Below are 22,458 nucleotides of genomic sequence, written 5' to 3'. Positions count from 1 at the left end.
TGGTAAGAAATGTACCTTCAGTCCAATGATAAGGCTGCAGCTAGGAGCACATATCAGCAAAACCAGCAACGCGAGAAAGTGGCATGTGGTGAAAGCAATACAACTATAGATAAGATATCCTGGAGAGTATATCGAGATACACTACTAGTGCATGCGCAGGTACAATTGGTACCAACAGAGCACATTTGTGTACCGATAAAGAAGGGGATGATAGATAGATGAGAAGACTAATTGCGAAGATGACAAATAAATCAGAACTTAACCTCATTAATTCCGCGATACGCAGAAGCTATACCATACTAGCCTATGTGTGTTCTCCATGCAATTCAAATTCTGACAATTCAACAAAAAATGCAGTAACAATGTAGATCCCGAGAAAAGCCTCCTCCTAAGACTGTAAATCAAACTTTAAATGAAGCAATCTAATTAAATAAAGCAAACCAGCATGGACACAACTCTGATCTTCAACATAAATAACAAAGGTGAAATTACCACTGCAATACTAGATAAGAAATTGCTATTCGCACTCCGAGCTGTACTCCCCAAATTTATTTTTGACACTATCTAAATTAAAGGTCAGACATTTTGGAACATGTCAAAACTTTAGATCACCATGTCTTTTTGCAGCTACGAGACCATAAATTTCCTTCATAGAAGTATTGTCCTACCAATTCAACAAGAACAAGGCACAAACAGATCACCACTGTTTTCCCCGTGCACCTCGGTACCAACCAAACCAGTTCACCAGGGATTGATATACCGAAAAAGGCTTTCGCCCCGCTTTATAAATAAAGCAAACCGCCAAGAGCACATACAAGGACTAGTTCAGAACACACACACCCAAGTCGCACAATAATAAATCCAGAGGTACTACTGAGGGCACAGCTCAACAAGCCCAAAACACACACGAAATAAGAGACAGGCTCAGCCGGGGCCAAGGCCGGAGCCAAGGCCGGAGAGCAAACAGACGACTAATCAGGCTCAGGCGGAGGCGGCGGTGGTGGCGGCGACAGGCGGACGGCCATCGAGCGGAGGTCGGCGATGAAGGCGGAGATGGCGTCCCGGTCCCGAGGGCGGCTAAGCGGCCGCCAGAGCTGCAAGTAACCAGACAGTTTGAAGAGAGCGTCAGTAGATCGTCGAAGAGGGGAGCGCTGAATCACAAGCTTATTGCGAATAGTCCAGAGCGTCCACGCGAGGGCCCCAATCTCAAGCCACCTAATGTGGCGAGAGGATAGCGGGGAGGCCTGTAGCTCGGTGAAGAGGTCAGGGAAGTTGGAGTGGCACCAATCCCCACCAACCGCCTCTCTAAAGCAGCTCCACACGAACTGAGCAGACACGCAGGAGAAGAATATGTGGTTCGAGTCTTCGGGGGTATCACATAGAGGGCAGAGGCCAGAGCCCGGGCCATTGCGCTTGCGGACCTCAACTCCAGACAACAGCCGGCCGCGGATCCATTGCCACATGAAGATCCGGATTTTAAGGGGCAGGCGAATGGACCATACCGCCTGGAGGGGCGGCGGGGCGGAGGATGGGGCGATAGCCGCGTAAAGGGACTTGGTGGAGAATTGACCCGAAGGCTCAAGGCGCCACCGAACCTCATCCGGGCCAGCATCGACAGCCGGCTCATGGAGAGCATGTTGGAAATATGCCCTAGAGGCAATAATAAAATGGTTATTATTATATTTCCTTGTTCATGATAATTGTCTATTGTTCATGCTATAATTGTATTAACTGGAAACCGTAATACATGTGTGAATACATAGACCACAACATGTCCCTAGTAAGCCTCTAGTTGACTAGCTCGTTGATCAATAGATGGTTATGGTTTCCTGACCATGGACATTGGATGTCATTGATAACGGGATCACATCATTAGGAGAATGACGTGATGGACAAGACCCAATCCTAAGCCTAGCACAAGATCGTGTAGTTCGTCTGCTAAAGCTTTTCTAATGTCAAGTATCATTTCCTTAGACCATGAGATTGTGCAACTCCCGGATACCGTAGGAATCTTTGGGTGTACCAAACGTCACAACGTAACTGGGTGGCTATAAAGGTGCACTACAGGTATCTCCGAAAGTGTCTGTTGGGTTGGCACGAATCGAGACTGGGATTTGTCACTCCGTGTAAACGGAGAGGTATCTCTGGGCCCACTCGGTAGGACATCATCATAATGTGCACAATGTGACCAAGGAGTTGATCACGGGATGATGTGTTACGGAACGAGTAAAGAGACTTGCCGGTAACGAGATTGAACAAGGTATCGGGATACCGACGATCGAATCTCGGGCAAGTAACATACCGATTGACAAAGGGAATTGTATACGGGATTGATTGAATCCCCGACATCGTGGTTCATCCGATGAGATCATCGTGGAACATGTGGGAGCCAACATGGGTATCCAGATCCCGCTGTTGGTTATTGGCCGGAGAACGTCTCGGTCATGTCTGCATGGTTCCCGAACCCGTAGGGTCTACACACTTAAGGTTCGATGACGCTAGGGTTATAGGGAATAGATATACGTGGTTACCGAATGTTGTTCGGAGTCCCGGATGAGATCCCGGATGTCACGAGGAGTTCCGGAATGATCCGGAGGTAAAGATTTATATATGGGAAGCCCCGTTTTGGCCACCGGAAGAGTTTTGAGCGTCACCGGTAATGTACCGGGACCACCGGAGGGTTCCGGGGGTCCACCGGGAGGGGCCACCAACCCCGGAGGCCTGCGTGGGCCAAGTGTGGGAAGGGACCAGCCCCTAGGTGGGCTGGTGCGCCTCCCACAAGAGGCCCAAGGCGCAGGGAAGGGGGAAGGGGGGAAACCCTAGGCTCAGATGGGCCTAAGGCCCACCTAGGGTGCGCCCCCCCTCTCTCCCCCTCTGGCCGCCCCCCTAGATGCATCTAGGGCTGGCCGCCACCCCTTGGGGGGGAACCCTAGATGGGGGCACAGCCCCTCCCCCTCCCCTATATATAGTGGGGGTTTTGGGGCTGCCAAAGACATGAGTCTCCCTCTCTCTTGGCGCAGCCCTACCCCTCTCCCTCCTCGTCTCTCGCAGTGCTTGGCGAAGCCCTGCTGGAGTGCCACGCTCCTCCATCACCACCATGCCGTTGTGCTGCTGCTGGACGGAGTCTTCCCCAACCTCTCCCTCTCTCCTTGCTGGATCAAGGCGTGGGAGACGTCACCGGGCTGCACGTGTGTTGAATGCGGAGGCGTCGTGGTTCGGTGCTTAGATCGGAATCAACCGCGATCTGAATCGCTACGAGTACGACTTCTTCATCCGCATTCTTGCAACGCTTCCGCTTAGCGATCTACAATGGTATGTAGATGCACTCCCCTTCCCCTCGGTGCTAGATTACTCCATAGATTGATCTTGGTGATGCGTAGAAAATTTTAAATTTCTGCTACGATCCCCAACAGAGCAATACAATCAAGAAGCTGATGCCAGGCGGCCACTTCCGGGGGCCCAAATGGCCTCCGGAACGCGAGGCGCCCTAAGTCAATAAGGGGCTGTTGAACTGAGATTGTAGGGACTACAGCGATGGAGAAGAGGTCGGGGAAGCAGGCCGCGAATGGAGCGCACCCGCCCATCGGCCAAACCAGAACAAGGTTGCTGCTCCCGATCCGACCGAGATGGAAGTCCCAATGCGGAGGACGGGGAGTAGTTGGATGACCGACTGCCAGAACTGGGATCCACCCGAACGTTGGCAGAAGGCCAGAGGTTGGCCACGCAAGTATTTATTCCGGATGATGTCTAACCACAGACCGCCATGCCCTTGTGCGATGCGCCAGAGCCAGCGGAGAGGAGGGCAATGTTCATGCGCTTCGAGAACATGATGCCAAGGCCTCCCTGCTCCCGGGGCTTGCAGATGTCGGGCCAACTAACCATATGATACTTCTGCTTGTTATTGTCCCCAGCCCAATAGAAGCGCGATTGGATTTTAGCGATCTCGTGATGGAGGGTCTCGTGGAGGCTGTAGAAGCTCATAAGGAATAAGAGGAGACTAGAGAGCAAGGAGTTGATGAGAATCGTCCGGGCCGCCTTCGAGAGCCACCGACCCTGCCAAGGCTCAATGCGCGTTTGCAACTTGGTCACCGCAGGACGAAGGTCCGCCACAGTGAGCCGAGAGTCACTAATGGACGTTCCCAGGTAGGTCGTTGGGAAGGAACCCAGGCGGCAATTGAGGCGGTTGGCAATGTCAAGGGCCTCAGCCGGGGAATAGCCCATCACCATCACATCGCTCTTGTCGAAGTTGATCTTAAGACCAGACATTTGTTAGAAGCAGAGGAGGAGGAATTTAAGGCTAGCGATGTCCGTATCCGAGCCTTCGACCATGATGATGGTGTCGTCAGCGTACTGGAGCAGGGAGATGCCAACGCCCCCAGTCAAGTGGGGGGTGATCCCACTAATATGGCCCGCGGCCTTAGCCTTGTCCAGAATGGCCGCAAGAGCATCGACCACCATATTAAACAGGAAGGGGGAGAATGGATCACCCTGCCTCACCCCGCAGAAAGTGGGGAAGTAGGGGCCGATCTCCCCATTGATGTTGACGGCAGTGCGACCACACGAGACCATCTGCATAACCCGCGTCACCCAACGGTCATCGAAGCCTTTCCGCAGGAGAACTTCCCGAAGGAAGGGCCAGCTAACAGTGTCATAGGCCTTATGGAAATCGATCTTCAGGAAGACCGCCTTGAAGTGTTTGGAGCGGACCTCATGGAGGACTTCGTGAAGGACCAGCACCCCATCCAGAATATAACGGCCTTGGATAAAAGCCGATTGGTTGGGGTGAGTAATCTGGTCCGCGAGCAGGGTCACCCTATTGGCGTACCCTTTCGCCAGAATCCGGAAGATCACGTTAATCACCGTGATTGGGTGGAACTGACGGATGTCAGAAGCACCAGGAACCTTGGGGATGAGCGAGATCGTCCCGTAGTTAAGGTGTCCAAGATCGATGGACCCAACATAGAACTCGTCGAAGATGGCCATGACCTCCGACTTGATCACATTCCAGAAGCTTTGGAAGAACTTGACTGGAAGGCCATCCGGGCCAGGGGCCGAGGCAGGGTTCATGCCCTTGATGGCGGCCCAGACCTCGCCCTCTGAGAAGGGGGCCATAAGAGCCGCGTTCTCAGGCTCGGAAACAAGCTGGCGACCGGACCAGCAGTCAGGGGCCAAAGATAAGCCGCTCCGAGGAGCGGCTGTGAACAGGGCCCTATAGAAGCCGTCGACGTGGGACCTAATGTCCCGCGGGGACTGCAGGAGGGTCGAGCCATCCCAAAGGAGAGGAATGGTGTTGCGCCTACGTCGGCCATTAGCAATGGCTTGGAAATATGCTGTATTCGCGTCGCCCTTCAAGACCCATTTCCGAGCACCATGCAAACGCCAGTAGGCCTCTTCATCAGTGTAGATGATAGAGAGCTGATCTTCCAAGTCATAGCGGGAGAGCCACTCCTCGGGAGAGAGGCCGGTAGCATCGGCGCGCAAGTCTAGGGCTTGGATCGCGGACAGTAGAGCCTTCTTACGCTCGCGGAGGTCACGCCCCAGGTTGGCGCCCCATCCCTTCATGAACTGTCGGCCTCGCTTGGCGCAGACGTGCCAAGAGTCGACAGCGAAGGGAGGGCGAGAAAGAGACTGCGAAAGGGCGCGAGTCTCCAACCAACGCGCACCGACCGCGTCGACGAAGCCAGCTTGGGACAGCCAAAATGTCTCAAATCGGAATCGGGGGGAAGCGGGGGGCGTTCATCAGCGGAAGACAGAAGGAGGGGGACGTGGTCGGAGCCAATCCGAGTGATGGCCCGAAGGGAGGCAAGGGAGCAACGGAGGTCCCATTCCGGAGAAACTAGGACCCGGTCCAGGACGGACTGGGTCGGGGCAGCCTGACGGTTGGTCCAGGTGAACCTGGCACCAACCCGGTCAATCTCACGGAGGCCAAGATCAGCAATGCAATCGTTGAACCTTTGCATAAGAGCAAAGTTGACGTTGGCATTCCTCTTGTCCTCCGCGAACCTAAGGAGATTAAAGTCACCCCGCACAACAACCGGCAGTGACGCAGCCGACACCTTCCGGTGGAGCTCCTCGAGGAAGGAGGCGGATCGGCTGTGGTCAGCGGGGCCGTAGACAATAATGACCTCCCACTTGAAGTTAAGGGAGCATTCAAAAATCTCCATGTTGACAAAGAACTGACCCCGGTCCATACTGCCCACCTCGAAGGTGGCATCCTTCACACCTAACAGGATGCCACCAGAATGGCCCGCGGTCCCACTAGAAGGGAGCCAATACCAGGCGAAAAGGTGGGAGCTCAAGCAGTCAAGCTCCGGGAGGAAGAAATCCGTACGCATGGTCTCCTGGATGGCCACAATATCAATGTGTTCGTCACGCATGTACTCGATGAGTTGGCGGCGGCGGCCATCATGGCCGAAACCGCGGATGTTCTAGAAGAGGGCACGCATCACGCAACCATTGAGGGGCTGCTTGACCCCAGGACACGAGATGCGCTTTGGGCGCAGAGGGCAGCAGTCCGAGAACGGGTACGACATCGAAGCTCGGTGGCGGACAGAGGGGGAATTCCACCAATCCTCCGAGGATGGGGTGGCATAAGTTCCGCCGACTCGGACGACAAGCCGGGGGGCAAGAGCAGGGTTGCTCTAGCCGCAGCCAGCCTCCCGTCGAGGATCTCGCGGGCCCTAATGGCCGCGATCTGGGCTAAGGGGGGGCGACCTCCTCCCTAAAGATGATCGCGGAATCGGTCGCGATCTTCACAAGGTTTCCAAGCGGCACCGACTCGAGAGCAGAGAAGGAACAAGTAGCTGCCGAGGGGGGGGACTGAAGGGTTACCTGGCTCCAGGTTCCGTGCAGCGGCATGAAGCTCCGCCCGCTCACGGATGGGCAGCGCCGGGCTACCCTTTGGGCGCGCCGTGTCCAACCGAGCACTCCGACGCGAAGCAGTCGCCGGAGAGGAGGCCGAACGGGCGCGCCGAGAGAAGGCCACGACGCGTGGAGGCGGAGGCGGGGCAACCAGGGGGGTGGTCACCTGGGACTCCCCGTCCAGACCAGAGACCGCAGCGGGGAGGAGCTGAAGAGCCGGGGTCGGAGTGGAAGACGGCGATGGCATCGGTGCTGGGGATGACGGTGGTGGAGCAGAGTCGGTGACGAGAGCTGTCCGGGCCACAGGCGGGGCCGGGGACAGCAGGATGGCCGACGGGGCGACGACGGGAGCGGCGGCGGGGGAGGGGCAGGGATGGCCCCCACGCCCCCGGCAAGCGGCGAGGGCGGGTCCTGGATCACCGACCCCGTAGGGAGGAGAACCAGGTCCAAAACCGGCTCGTCTGGAGCGGTGGAGACAGGGGAGCGTGGAGAGGAGGCGGGGCAGACGACCAAGCCCACGCTGGAGGCGTCGCTGGCGGCAGGGGACACGGCCACCGGACCGAGGAGGGCCTCGAGGGGGGGGGCGGCGCGGCCTGGCGCCCATGCCCGCCATCGGCCGGAGGCGAAGGCGAGCGGGACGGCGACCGAGAGGGCGAGTCATCCAAACCCTCCCCGTCCTCTGACCGGCGGGAGCAGGGGTGGTGGCGACCGTGGTAGCCCCCACCGGTCCCCGGGTTGCCGCCGGGAGGCCCATCGTCGGTGAAGCGGGGGCGGCCGACGTGGTTGGGGGGCTCGGGGGCGATGCGGAGGTCGTAGCCCTGGTCGTTGAAGAAAACACGGACGGTGACGTGAAGCTTGGAGGAGTCTAAGCACTTGACCTTGACCCGGACCTCCTCCTCCTTGCGGAGGGAGAGCTCGTCCACCACCACCACCTTGCCCAGGATCTTGGACATCTGGCGGATGATGAGCTCGGACCGGGCGATGTCGGGGAGACCACCTACAAGGAGCCAGGCGGTATCCAGCACAGCCACCGCAGGGGCGTCGAGGACCGGCTCGGTGATGTCGACGACAAGCTGGTTGAGGGCGAGGGTGATCCGGCCCCTATGAGTGGCGTAGCCGTAACTGACGGAGTCGGGGAAGACCACGGTGAAGATGTGACCGGCCGTAGGAGTGACCAACCAGTCCCACTGGCGACGGTAGAGGTGGTTGAGCTCGGCCTCAATCATCTCCGGAGAGGCAACCCGTCGACCACAGTGACGATCGCCTGAAGGGAGGGGGTGGGCGGTGGGAGATCGGGGACCTCGAGGTGGAAGAAGCCCAGCCCCTCAATCCCGTGGCCGTACATCATGAGCTTCGACGTCACAGGGCAAGCAGGACATAGCAGGGCGGGACACTGGGGGTTGACGCAGCTAACTTGCGAGTGCCCCGCCACCCCGCAATTGAAGCACGGGGGACGAGGTAGGTTGGACACTGGGCCCGGGGCCGGGGATGAACCCGGAGCCACCGGGGGAAGCGAAGCGGGGGCGCCCCGCCCCTGACCGCGGCGCTTCTTCTTCTTGGACGGACCCTGACGGCCGCGGGAAGGACCGGTGCCCGGGGCGGCCGGCACCGAAGGCGAGGCGGCGTGGGGTGGGAGATACTTCCGCGGGGCCCGGGCAGAAGGCTGAGCAGGGGGGCGTGACGAGGCAGGGAGCGACGAGCGAGGTGGGGAAGGAGTTCGGCCGCGCCGAGGCGGAGGGGATGGCGAGCGGCGGCGGGGAGAGCGCGACCGGCCTCTGTCGTCACGACGAGCCGGCGAACGCCGGTCATCGCGCCGGCCGTCGCGGAGCTCCCGCAGCTCCCGGCGCAACTCCTCCTCGCGGCGCAGCGCATCAGGAGAAGGACGGCGGGGCTCGCGGCGGTCCTCCGACCTCCGCTTCTGCCGCGGCTCACCGTCGTTCCACTCACGCATGGCAGGCTGCTGCGGCGGGAAGGGAGGCGAGGTCGAGCACACAGCGGGGGACGGCGAGGAGGAGTGAGGGTGGGGAGAGACTTGCGGTTGGTGGAGGGAAACAGGCGTGGCGGCGGGGGGGAGATGGGGCGACCGGGCACCCCCGAGGGAGCCAAATCGAGCCGGCCGACTGCGTGGGCCTAGGGCACCGGGGCGGCCCAGCCAACTCGGGCCGGCCCAGCCGGGGCGAGGGAAGCCCAGCGGGCGCGGAAGGCATATGGGCTGGGCCGCGGCCCAGAATGCCCCGGCCGGCCGAGTCGAGGCCCAGCGGGCGACGGGGAGGGGCGAGCCGTAGGGTTTCCCCTCTATCGGCAGGCGGCGCCTCGGCCATCGGCACCAGCGACCCGCCGCCGGCAAGGGCCAGCGTGGGGCGGCGCAGGGGGAGGGAAACGCGGACGCAGAGTGAGGATGACCCGAACGAAGCAATAAAGGGGAGGAAGGGGGATACGCGGGCCACCGGAGCCGAGAGGACCGGGACTGGGCGCGACGGCGGCGACGCCGGAGCAGTCGCCAACCGCACCGTCGGCGGGCAGCGCCAAGACGCGCGGGCGGAGCCGCGATCAGAGCGGCCGGCCACGCCCCACGAACGGACGCGCTGGCGGCGACCATCCCCACCCCTCAAGCTCCGGCCTTGCGCGCCTGCGGCCCGAGACGAGCTCGAGGGCAGCGGCGGCGACCGCACCTGCCGCGAGCCGGCGGCAGAACCCCGCTCGTGGGGGGCTGAGCCACCGGCCCGGCCGGGCTGGGTGGTGCGACAGGGAGCGACGGGAGGGGGGGGGGGGGGGGGGGGGGGGGGAACGGCTCCTCATGCGCCCGGATGCGAAGAACGGGCGCGGGGGCGGGCGAGGAGGGCGGCGGGGAGGGGAGCGCGGAGGACGGGGAGGCGACAGGGCCGACTAGGGGAGCGACGGGAGCCAGCACCGCGGCCGGGGCTGCGTCGCCGTTGGCGTCGCAGGAGCGCTCCATCGCTCGCTCGACCAGGGATTGATATAGCGAGGAGCAGGGAGATTACTTGGACACCGTACTTGATAACGATGCCGGCGAGCTTGTCCATCCTGTATGCCACGTGCTCGCGCGCCACTGCCTCGCCACGAACTCCTCCGGCCTCGTCCACATGCGGGAAGGCACGGCTGCTATCTCCTCCGCTCGCGCGCCGTCTTCTCCCCGTCTGTCGGCCTCGCTGCCAGCTCCACCGGCCTCGTCCCCATGTGGAAGATGCGGCATGTTGCCTGCTCCGTCCGTGCGCTGCCGTTTGCCATGGCTGGCATATAAGGATGGGGGAGGTTGGCCTGGAGGTCTCATCCCATGCGCAAGACGGTGGGGAGCCGGAGCTTGCAGAAAAAAACGCTCGCGCGAAAAATGAGTCGAAGTGGCTGACGAGCCCGAATCTGGGATGGAGCAAAACGGACGGGAATCGAAGCCTGACGCCCGTCGTAAGCGCCCGCTTTGTGAATTACACAGTTACATAGTTGTAGATGAATATTTGCGGACCATTACTCTGGTATATATATAAAGTATCAACACATATAATGTGATATGCTATGCATGCTATTATTTTTGGGAGTACATATGCATCCTAAAATATTTGTGTTAGCATAATTTCGTTAGGAATAACATAACATGATCTTAATCTCATGTTTAGAACACCAAATACAAATGCAGATGATTAGGTACTAACTGTAATCGGCTGAGACCTTTAGTTTTTTTTTTTTTTTTTTTGAGGAGAGACCATTAGGGGGTTGACCAGCACTACCTTGGGGTGGCCAGCAATGGTAGTCAGTCTTCCAACCTTCAGCACCCTTTTTTGTTGATAGGTTTACGTGCATCCAGAGATACACGACCCCCTCTTTAGATCAAAGTTTTAAACAGTGTGCTAGCTCGGCACTATAGCGTTTGGAGGGGCATCATGCTAAACGGCATCTGGTGCAATTTAGCGGCTTTTTGCTCTATTGAGGCTGCCGCTATTTGCCATAGTCTGCATCTGGTGCTAGCTCGGCTAGGGATCGAAACCAGTCGCAACTACCCCTTTTCTGTTGGTCTGTTTTGACCTGAGAGACCAAATCCAACAATTTGAGCTCTGGAGATAAGGCACTTAATACAGGATTGTCTCAGTTGACCACCCAAACCAATAGATTTTTTGAATACACACCAAAGTATTCTATTAAGTGGTTCTGAACCGAATGCCAGGATAACTTACCTGGATAGAACAAATCCTGATCGAATTCTGCCATTTGATGTAACAGTTGTATGATCAGAAAGGGGTTGGAGTCCGGAGATTGTATTAGTCACAGCAGATTTAATTGTGGAAGTGGAAATAAGTAATATATGAGCAGAAACTGATGAACGCATCTTGCGAAAGGGCCATCTTTTGGCACAGAACTGCTATGGAATATCCTTCACTATTTGACTAAAAATGGAACGGAATGAGATTTGATTGTTTAGTGAGATTATAGGCACTAAAGCGAATATCAATCCTGACCTTTCTGGTATCTGTACCTGCCTTAGTGGAAGCTCTAAAAAAGTAGTCTTGTTCTTTATTAGTTGAAAGCAATAGAGGGTTAGCCAGTTTACTTTCTTGGGCTCCAAACGAGCCAGTTGCTGTCCTAATAGAAGTTCATGTCAATCCAGCCAAGCCAGTGCCATGTGGTATTCTGCAAGTTTATACTCAAGGGCGTTACCTCCTGGAAATATCCCATGGAGAGGCAACGCGTCCATTGATTTCTTCTGTCCATATTACCAGTTTTATCATTTGAATTGACTTGTCTTCCCACTTCCCAGACAACAGTTGTATCTGTTGCTAACTTCCTCAGTTGACTGGACTTTCCTTTGTGAAATTATGGTTGTGCTTCTGCCAAATAGCACAAGCAAAATTATGCCATGACCGCCTTTTTCCAAGACACGTGTTTGTGAAAAGGCAGACACTTGCCATGAAAAAAATGTTATTTGTTTTTGTCTAAATAGTAAAGTAGTTTCGATTCCGCAAGATAGCATGCAACAGAAATCTCGTTTTTATTTTGGCTACTCAATTCTGCTGTGAGCCTACAGTGTTTAAATTGGTACATAGGACGACATAAAAAGCTGAGTTTACTAGTTTCTACATATACAACATCACTTACTGATAGCACTTTTCAAACATATAAAGGCCTTGCCCTCATAAATTGCAGGGTTCCCTGATTACGAACTTTGGAAATGTGAATTGCCTGAAGTAGCACTGTGTGTCTGAGAAGTTGTTGTGCTGTTTTGTGTCTGGGAAGTCTGGCTTGAAGACAGATCTGAGAAGAAATTTATGACATCAGGGCTTTCACCAAGAGCTCTCAGTGACCTGGGAACGGGAGGCATATTCACATCTAGAAACCCCTCTAGGATTTGGACAATCTGACCTGTCGTGGGTCTAGTGCTTTCATCATCTTGGATGCACCAACAAGCAACCTTACAAGCTCTTGTGAGCTCGTCAGGATTTGCATCTCCTTTCAGCCTAGGGTCCAACAAGGTCTGCACATCCCCTTCATGGAGCTTGCTTGCAGCCAAGGTTGGGAAGAAAGTGGACCTGCCCTCCTCTCCATGATCAGAATTCCTCCTGCCTGATATGATTTCAAGGAGCATCATGCCATAGCTGAATACATCTGCCTTCGCGGTTATGGGCACGCCACTGATCCATTCAGGTGCAAGGTAACCCCTTGTTCCTCTCATCGTCGTTAAAACACGGCTGAAGTCCCGGCCTAAGAGCTTTGCTAGGCCAAAGTCGGATACTTTTGGTACAAAGGAATCATCCAATAGAATGTTATCTGGCTTGACATCGCAGTGTATGATGCAATCCCTACATTTTTCATGCAGGTAGTTTAGGCCTCTTGCTGTTCCAAGTGCAATTTGGTACCTAATGGCCCAGCTCAATGCAGTTGCCTCACCAGGGAAGAGTTGCACTTCCAGGGAGCCCTTTTGCATGTACTCATACACAAGCAGCCTCCTTGACCCTTCAGAACAGAACCCAAGAAGGCGGACCAAATTAACATGCTGGGTTGTCCCAATAGTGCTTACCTCAGCACGGAATTGCTTCTCCCCTTGATGAAACCCATCGAGCCTTTTCACAGCAATAGCAGTTGAATCTGGGAGCTTCCCCTTGAACACCGAGCCGAAGGCACCTCCCCCCAGCTTCTCTGAGAAGTTGCTGGTGACATGCTGCAAATCACTGTACCTGAAGGCAATCAACGTGCCCCCAGCAGTCTTTGATATCCGAAGAGTCCTATCTCGGCGATATTTCTGATATAGGAAGAAAAACACAATGGCAAGGATTATCAGAATTGCAGCAACTCCACCAACAACTGCACCAATGATCACTGCCTTGTTCTTTTTTGGGTCTTGCAGCTCGGATGCTGCAAGCCTGAGGAATAGTGTGCCAACTCCATTTCCACTGTACTGTTCTTGGAGGTTCACCAGGTCCCCAGACCAAATAAAACAGCCAGTTGTATTGTAAGTGTAAGCATCGCATGAACAGCTTTTCAGACAAACCTGCTCACATTCTTTCAAGCTGGCGCCCACTGCACCCCGAGCATTGTCAGGTAGCCTCACGCCTGCCATGGTATAGAACTTATCAGGCTTGGTCTGTGCGGAGCTCGAGTTGATCTGGCACTGCAATGGTACGTTCCTCCTGCACCCACCACTGTAATCCTGAAGATCCCAATCACTCTGGACCTTCTGGCTGAACCCCTTGACGCAGTTGCAGTACGGCAGCGCAGCCTCACTGCAGCTACCATATGCCCCACAGAGTGCATACACCTCACACTGCCTCCGCGGCTGTGACCAGAACAAGATCCACTGCTGTGAGTATTCCACCCATGTCAGCTGCTTGATCTGTCCGGTCACGTCCATGATGAACCGCGAGATGACTGCATCATCCTTCATCGAGTAGTAGAAATAGCTTTCTGTGGCGTTGTCGACGAATTGGAAGTCGTATCTGAAATTGGCCGTCATCTCTGGCACAAGGCTGAAGATATTGCCGTTCCAGGGGCCACTGGTCCAGTAGTTTATGGATTCATTCCACTGGATGAAGTACTGTGTTGTGCCGTTGGGGTCTAGCTCAAGAGAGGACAACCCAGGAGATGGGTCTAGGCTGTTCTTCCAAGGAATAAGCCTCTGGCTCAGACCCGTGGTCTTGTTCAGCCCGAGCTTGCCCCCCGGAAGCCAGGTGTTTGTGGGATGGTCTATGCTTCGCCAATAAACTATCGATGCATCGGAGGCATCGGTGAGTTCAAGGCTACCGCTGTCCTTGATGGTGGCCATGGTGGAGTTGGAGGCTATACTTACATTGGTCGACCATAGCAGCCGGTTCTTGGCTTGATCAAGGAGGACAAGGTTGCCGTTGCGGGCGATTTCCAAGGAGGCGGTGGCCGGGTCGGACACCGGCTTGTCGGTGTTCCACACGGTGGTGAGCACTGGTATGTTGCTGTACCATATGGCTATGTAGTAATTGCTGGAGGTGGATGAGGTGGTGTTACTCTGCGATGGGGAGTAGAAGCCCACGGTGAACTTGTTGCCCGGGGACACGATCTTCTGTGACCCAGACAAGGGTGTGGCGGAGTTGATGGTGTCGCCGGCTGTGCAGAGCAGGGTTTGGCCGAATAGGAGGAGGAAGAAGAATGGATCCATGGATCATGGATGGGAGCTTGGAAGAATAGCAAGGGCTTGAGCGAGGATGGGAGCCTGAACTTTGGAGTCACTCGTGGCTGTGGTTGGACACAGGTTTCTGAGCCTGGTGAGCTACAGGGTTGATTAAATAAGCAGCCCTCTTTGACCTGGTACAGCAGCAGCAAAGGCTGATTGAGAGCCACACGCCCTGCTGCTGCTGCTGCTGCTGAATTGTATAGATGAATTAACAGATAGTAGGAGTACTAGAATCTTGTGTTAGAATTTATGGCACATGGTTAACGTGTTTTCTTTTCCTTGCTTGATTTATGTTGTGTCACCTCACTTCAATTGCAGTTGCAATCCGAGGTAGCATAGCTATGATGGTAGCGATGTATGTCACTTTCCCTTCTTTAATTATTATTATTCCACTGGATGAAGTACTGTTTTGTGCCATAGGGTTTATTGTGTCATAGAGTACTATTTTCTCTTCATTGATTAATATTAGTGAACAGAAAATGCCAATATCTGACTCTTGCCATGATGCTGACTGTCGGCGACTAAAAAAAGGGAGAAAAATGGTGGGAAGCCAGAAAAGTGGGTTTCCGGCTTTGACTTGGAATATTTAAACGATGGCAGATCTTTGGCCGCAAATATTTTAAGACTGACTTGTCATCTTGCGAATACTCAAAGTTGCAGAACTTTTTTTAGGTTACTTCCAGAATTCAACAACCTGCACGACTCCTCTGGAAGATGGCCAGGCAGATCTTGCAGCTTTGCTGCTGTTCGTCTATCTCTCTCTCTCTTCTAGAACGGGTATCTACCTGGTCTGGGTGAACACCAGAATTTTGAATTGTCTTGTTCGATTTACAGTGCAGTCAGTTCAAGGTTGCGATTTTTCAAAGTCATGTTAATAATCATCCGTGATCGCAGTCTCCACTGAAGGTCTCTGATCACCTTTTCCTTCTTTCCAGCTGTAGGGTTTATACACGCACCTCAGTAACTGAGCGCAGAGACGGATAAGCGCAGAGCCAGTCCACATATGTGTCGAGCTCCAGAGGTATTTACTGGTTACATGGGGCCCAAACTCGGGGCAAAATGACCGGTCGGGGAAAGGAGCGTGATGGCCGTGTTTGACTCGTAATAAGGCTGGTCATAGTGGGGAGTAACATATACGGGTATCATGCATATGATATTAGTGTATAATACTACATTCATAGTGCATAGTATGATAAAATAGTATCATAGATGGTCTCATTTATTATCATGCATGACACATAGCAGCATAATATTTATTATGTTACGGTATCTATCTATGTTAGAGCAAGTATAATAGAGACTAGTCAGCAGGCTATAACATCTTCCACATCAGCAAAATCATAGCTGGAGGAGAGAGAAGTAAGGAGAGAGAACCAAGCCGGCGCTTCATCAGTAGCCGAGCGATAGCACAGGAAACGAGGGAATGGAGCCTGCATGCAGCCTGTGCGAGCGCTATGGACGGCGTTTAGCTCCTCCCAGCCAATCCTTGGACTTTCCTTTGCCTCAGCACAGCATGCATGCATTAAATGTATAGCTAATACTACAGCCGTTCTACTATACGAGGTTTTTCAAATGCGGGCTATAGATGACATGGCGTTGCTATAGAGCCGGCAGCAGGCTTTACTATTAACCTTGCTCTTACTATGACCCTTTCTCTCTTCTTTAATTATCTGCCACGTAAGCATGTTTGCGAGTCCCAAGTACATGATACTACTCCCTCCTTTCCGGTTTATAAGGCTTATCTCAAAATTTTAGTTTTTCCATTTTATAAGGCTCAATTTGGTTGTTCCCATCACATATTCAGATTCCAAGATGCATTAAATCATTACATGCAAGTATTAAGAGAAAATTGACCAATGTATGTACTTTATGCATGCATGCATTGCAATTAATGCATTGGTAAACATATTTTTTTAGAAAAACAAGAGCATTAATTGGGTGCTTTTACAAACTACAAAAAGTATTTCATCACACACCATCTACCTTGGTTGGTGAGATTTTTGAATTGAGCCCTATAAACCGGAAAGGATGGAGTAGTTATGTTACCCCCACTATGGCCAGCCTAATAACAAGGCTAGATACAACCTCTTTCTTATTCCCTGATTCCTGGGTAAATCATGTTTCAGGTAGTGCCCTGTCCTGCTCGGCCATTCAAGAGCTTTTATGATACGGGCCCAGCATTAAGTAGCGTTAAAGGTGGTGGACGGATAGAAACGAAATGGAGGAGACATCAGCACGCGAGTGAGAGGAGGGGAGCCAGGGCATTCTTGATATTTTCCGAAGAGAAAAATTCATTATAGGGCCTATAACTTGCGTCGGTGGCCAATTTAGTCTCTGTAGTTAGAAATACCCGAAATACAATTACTAAACTTGTTTTAGGGTCACGTACGGTCCATTCTACGCTTTGCTCTACGTATTTGTTGATGTGGCACTTGTCCAGTCACCCACTTGGCCGCTTGACTGCCACGTCATCTTACCCGGGAACCAAGGTTTTTTTTTTGTAAAATCGCCACAAATAAAAAAAAAAACTCTCCCGTCCACAACGCTCCCTCTCGCCGCCGATCCCCTTCCTCCACCACCACCACCAGCGGCACCGGCCCGGCATGCTCCGCCTCCTCCTCCGCGGCGCCACGGCTTCCTCGGGACCCCGCACCACAATAAAGACGACCACCGCCTCCTCCTCAACCTCCTCGATGTCCTGGGTGTGCGCGGTGGCGTCCTTGCCCCTGCCGGCGGCATCGAGCAGGAAAGTGGAGTTGGGGCTGCCGCTACTGAAGAGGAGGCACAAAAAGCAGCCGCGGTAGACGCCGGTGCCCACTTGCGGTGTGCGGCGGACGAGTAGGGCGAGTGGCCGGACATGGCGTGGGTGGCCTCGGCCTGCAGGAGCTCTCCGTCGCCGCGGCGACAGCGCGAACTGCACCATCAGCACGTCGGCAGCCTCCATGACCCATCCGCACGCTGCCCCATGACCGGTGACTTGAGCTGGGCGGCATCCTGGAGTGGCCGGGCTCCCCTGTAGATTGAACTCCGATACTATTCAGTACCACTTGGTCTGAAATTTGCACATTTTTCTTGTTCTTGCAGCAGGAATTAATTCTGTACTATTATTTGGGTCTAGACTACAGCGCACACACTCCTTTGGAGTATTATCTACTGACTACTGTCATAATCTGGGTGCTGACTAATGATGAACAACCGAACAATCAATTGCATGTTTGCTAGTATTACTCCAGTTTGTATTTCTTATGTCAGGCTTTCGTGTGAAATGTGTGTGCTCTGGGTTGAGATATATAAACTTGACAAATCAACAACAGTCTTAATTAACCATGTCCAAGATTGCTTGCATTGCAGTAGTACATCCTTCCTACTAGTAATCAGATTCAGTCCAAGGCATATATCCTAGTAGTGCAGAAGCTCCAATGCAGACTGAAATGAACATGCTTCAGTTTCAGTTGCTCTGTAGCTCGCTCTTGCTGGTACATTTCCTCTGTAGCTTGCAAGACAGAGAAATGCATTCAATTACAAGTATTGCTCTGTAGCTCGCTGGTACAGCAGCACGCTCTTCATCACGTACTCGTGCACCACTGCCCCCACCGCGTCGCTGGACTCCTCCCGCACCATGTCCAGGCGCGCGCCCAGCACCGCCATGACCTCCGCCCGGTTGACAACTCCCCGTGCTCGCCGACGCGTGTGGCCGCTGCTTAGCATATTCGTGGCGAGGTGCAGCCGGCTGCTCCCAGGGGAAGGGCCTGATCAAGGGCCACAAGGTCGCCATTGCCACTCGCCGTCCACGTGGCCGCGGGCCACTCCTCGCCATGTTCGCTTGTCCTCGGACTCCACCTCGCGCTCGTGAGCCTCCGCACCTGTTGTGATTAATTAGCACATATTAATTAGAGGAAAATCTCCCCTTGTCCTGCGGCATGCAGGCGTCTTGTAGCAACTGACACATCTCTTTTCCCCTCTCCTCTAACCGTTGCATCGGTTCCAACCATCGCGTCTTGTGCTATGCGTCTCTTCCAAACATATATAAGCTGTACTATCTCTATCAATCAATACAAGTTGATCTTTTCACTCAAACACGTTATCACGCACGCTCTGCCGAGAGCACAGGAAGGCCTCGCCGACGTTCCCTATGGTGACAATCCGATGGAAGAGGAATTATGCCTTGTGGATAGTGCAACCACAAACTCCATACTGAGGGAGATAAAATATTTTCAAACTCTGAAAAAGATGAATGGAGATATTCTAACTATCGCTGGACGCGATACGGTAATCGTTGGCACTGGACGTGCCATATTTACACTCCCAGGCGGTACACAAGTGACAATTGAGGATGCTTTGTTGTATCCCGACTCATCACATACCCTGATCAGTTATAGAGATATCCGTAAAAATGGCTTTCACATTGAAACCCATGAAGATAACAAAGAGGAGTATCTACTCTTCATCAAAGATCACGGATATGGCAAGAAGGTACATGAAAAAATTCCTTCTCTATAGTCTGGTTTGTACTATACGTACATCAAATCCGTAGAACATGTTGCATACAAAGTAATTTTTTAAAATGTTGACGCATTTCAAACCTGGCATGATCCCTAGGCCATCCCGGGATCGGGATGATGAGAAAAATTACTAGCAATTCCATTGGTCATAATTTGCTTGAGTCAAAATTTCCTCAATCTTCAGACTTTGTGTGCACATCTTGTGCCACGGGAAAGCTAATTTTGAGACCCTCTCACCTCAAAATACAACCTCAACCACTTTAGTTTCTTGAACATACTCAAGCGGACATTTGTGGTCCCATCCAACCATTATCTGGACCTTTCCGGTACTTCATGGTTCTAATTGATGCATCTACACGATGGTCACATGTGTGCCTTCTATCCACACGAAACCATGCATTTGCCAAGATAATGAGGCAAGTCATTAAGTTACAAGCCCATTATCCAGAAAGTCGAATTAAGACAATTCGCATGGACAACGTTGCAGAATTCTCCTCACGTGCTTTCAATGATTATTGCATGGCCCTGGGGATTGAAGTTCAGCACTCCGTTCCATATGTTCATACACAAAATGGTTTGGCTGAATCATTGATTAAAAGGATCAAACTCATTGCAAGACCTTTGTTAATGAATTGCAACTTGCCAACCTCTTGTTGGGGTCATGTGGTTCTACACGCTGCTGACTTGATACAATTGAGGCCTACTGCATATCACAGTATTTTCCCTCTGCAATTGGTACGTGGAAATCCTCCTAGCATTTCCCATCTGCGTAAGTTCGGATGTGCTGCATACATCCTGATCTCACCACCACAACGGACATCCATGGGCCCACATAGGAAACTGGGGATCTATGTGGGGTACAAATCGCCGTCGATTATTAAGTATCTGGAACCCCTTACTGGGGACCTGTTCACAGCTCGTCACGCTGATTGTATATTTAATGAGGAACACTTTCCAGCATTAGGGGGAGACTTCAAGTACCAGAAAGAATGCCCAGAAATTGATTGGAATGCTCAAGCCATTTCGTCCTCTGATCCACGTACACAAGAGACCGAACTCCAAGTTCAGAAAATCATTAATTTGCAACATCTTGCAAATAATCTGCCAGATTCATTTACTGATCTAAAAGGTGTTACAAAGTCCTTAAATCCGGCCAGAAATGCGCCCGAAAGAGTGGAGGTACCAATAAAAACCACTCAACTCCCTGTTTCTAAAAAGAGAGGGAGTAGTACGGCCTCTGACCTGGAACAAGCTTCCAGCAAGCAACAAAGCAAACCGAGGAGAAAACCTCGGAGTCAGTAAATGCAAGTCAGCTGAACGTTGACAAACACCTTATGGGTAGTATACACCCAGTGGAAGGGCAACCTCCACAACCCAGCTTCAGTTTGCACACACTGGCTGGGCCATCGGAACACCCAGACTCACGCGTATTGGGAAATCATGAAGAGTCACTAGGGGTGCAGGAAATTTCCATCAACTATATCGATTCTGGAGAATCTTTCGATCATAAGTCTACGACTGTCGACATTTATTTTGCTGAAAAAATTGCAGATATCCTTCTCACTGATCATGATCCAAAGACCATCGTTGCGTGCCAAAAGCGCTCCGACTGGCCTAAATGGAAGGACGCAATACAAGCAGAAATTGCCTCGCTTAACAAAAGAAAGGTATTCACTGAAGCAATACCAACACCTCTCAATGTTTTCCCCGTCGGATACAAATGGGGTTTTCTCCGGAAACAGAATGAGAACAATGAGGTGGTGAGATACAAAGCAAGGCTCGTAGCACAAGGGTTCACGCAGAGACCCGACATTGATTTCAATGAGACATATTCTCCTGTAATGAGTGGAACCACTTTCCGATACCTTATATCTTTGGCAGTGCAAAACCGTCTATCTATGCAGTTGATGGATGTCGTGACCGCATATCTTTACGGGTCACTAGATTCGGACATGTATATGAAGGTTCCTGACGGAATCTCTATCCCGAATACAAGCGCAAAACGCAACATGTATTGTGTAAAACTTAATAAGTCAATATATGGCTTAAGACAGTCGGGACGGATGTGGTACAACCGACTTAGTGAGTTCCTTCTACAAAAAGGCTACTCCAATAGTAGTGATTGCCCATGTGTCTTTATCAAAAAGTCCTCTAAAGGATTTTGCATCATTTAGGTGTACGTCGATGACCTCAACATCATTGGCAACACACATGACATTGATGAAGCACGCAATCACCTAAAGATGGAATTTGAGATGAAGGATTTGGGTAAAACCAAATTTTGCTTAGGTATTCAATTTGAGCACCTTCCCTCAGGAATCATGGTATACCAAGCTGCTTATATCCAGAAAATATTGGAGAAATTCAATATGGACAAATCCTACCCATCTAAAACTCCCATGGTGGTTCGCTCTCTAGACGTAGAGAAAGATCCGTTCAGGCCAAGGGACGATGGAGAAGAAATATTGGGACCTGAGGTTCCATATCTTAGTGCCGTTGGAGCACTCACGTATCTTGCAAATTGCACGAGACCTGACCTCGCATTTGCAGTGAATCTACTTGCTAGACATAGCGCAACTCCCACCAAACGCCATTGGTCCGGAGTTAAGAATATCTTTCGATATCCCCAAGGCACAAAGGATCTTGGCCTATTCTTTCAGTTCCGGAGAAATTCAGGACTCTAATATGATTGGATATGCCGATGCTGGCTATTTATCTGATCCCCATAATGCCAGATCGCAGTCCGGCTTTGTGTTCCTACATGGTGGAACTGCCATATCATGGAAGTCTTCTAAACAGACTCTGGTGGCAACATCTACCAATCATTCTGAAATAATTTCATTATTTGAGGCATCACACGAATGTGTGTGGCTTCGCAGAATGATAAACCACATACAACAGTCATGTGGAATTGGTTCTATAGAATCACCTACCATTATCTACGAAGATAATGCGGCTTGTGTTGCACAGATGCAAACAGGATACATTAAGAGTAATATCACTAAGCATATTTCTCCTAAGTGGTTTTCCCTCATGATCTTCAGAAAAAGGGGGAAATAAACATGTTGCAAATTAAATCATGTGAAAATCTTGCTGATTTATTTACCAAGTCTGTACCAAATTCTACATTCCAGAAATATGTTCATGGAATTGGTATGCGACGACTTCGGGACTTGCAAGAATCAGGGGGAGTGTCTCCCTGAACTGTACCTGTTTGAAGTATCATATTACTTTTCTTTCTCTCTGTGAGTTTTATGTTTCAGGTTCTCATCAAGTATATTAATGACGAATCACCGGAGAAGAATCCTTTTGAGATGATGATGCAACCTGGAAAATCTTTCAAGATGACGATTCTACCTGATGATTATATGACGATTCTATATGGACAAGTGTAGATTAGGGGGAGTGTTGTGATTAATTAGCACATATTAATTAGAGGGAAATCTC

At 52.2% G+C, this 22,458-nt stretch overlaps 1 protein-coding gene and 1 long non-coding RNA gene across 2 annotated transcripts; both read right to left on the bottom strand.

Annotated features, from left to right (window-relative positions):
- Positions 1–725: 725 nt before the first annotated feature.
- On the bottom strand, positions 726–10,320 carry LOC141041989 (uncharacterized). Its single transcript, XR_012203796.1, has 2 exons — positions 9,877–10,320; positions 726–1,094 (listed from the first exon to the last, which is right to left on the bottom strand). It is a non-coding gene; the product is annotated as an uncharacterized lncRNA (long non-coding RNA).
- Positions 10,321–11,839: 1,519 nt separating this feature from the next.
- Positions 11,840–15,913, bottom strand: LOC109776384 (G-type lectin S-receptor-like serine/threonine-protein kinase At2g19130). Its single transcript, XM_020335025.4, has one exon. The coding sequence runs from the start codon at positions 14,492–14,494 to the stop codon at positions 12,026–12,028; it is 2,469 nt and encodes an 822-aa protein (XP_020190614.1). The 5' UTR covers positions 14,495–15,913; the 3' UTR covers positions 11,840–12,025.
- Positions 15,914–22,458: the final 6,545 nt, after the last annotated feature.

This window comes from Aegilops tauschii, chromosome 2, assembly GCF_002575655.3.
Source record: "Aegilops tauschii subsp. strangulata cultivar AL8/78 chromosome 2, Aet v6.0, whole genome shotgun sequence".
NCBI lineage: Eukaryota > Viridiplantae > Streptophyta > Magnoliopsida > Poales > Poaceae > Aegilops > Aegilops tauschii.
Note: the sequence above shows the minus strand (reverse complement) of the source record. Positions and strands in the feature narration are given on the sequence as shown.

What these genes read in the sequence shown, in the direction of transcription:
- LOC109776384 (XM_020335025.4), bottom strand. Translation starts at nt 14,494, where the DNA reads ATGGATCCATTCTTCTTCCTCCTCCTATTCGGCCAAACCCTGCTCTGC.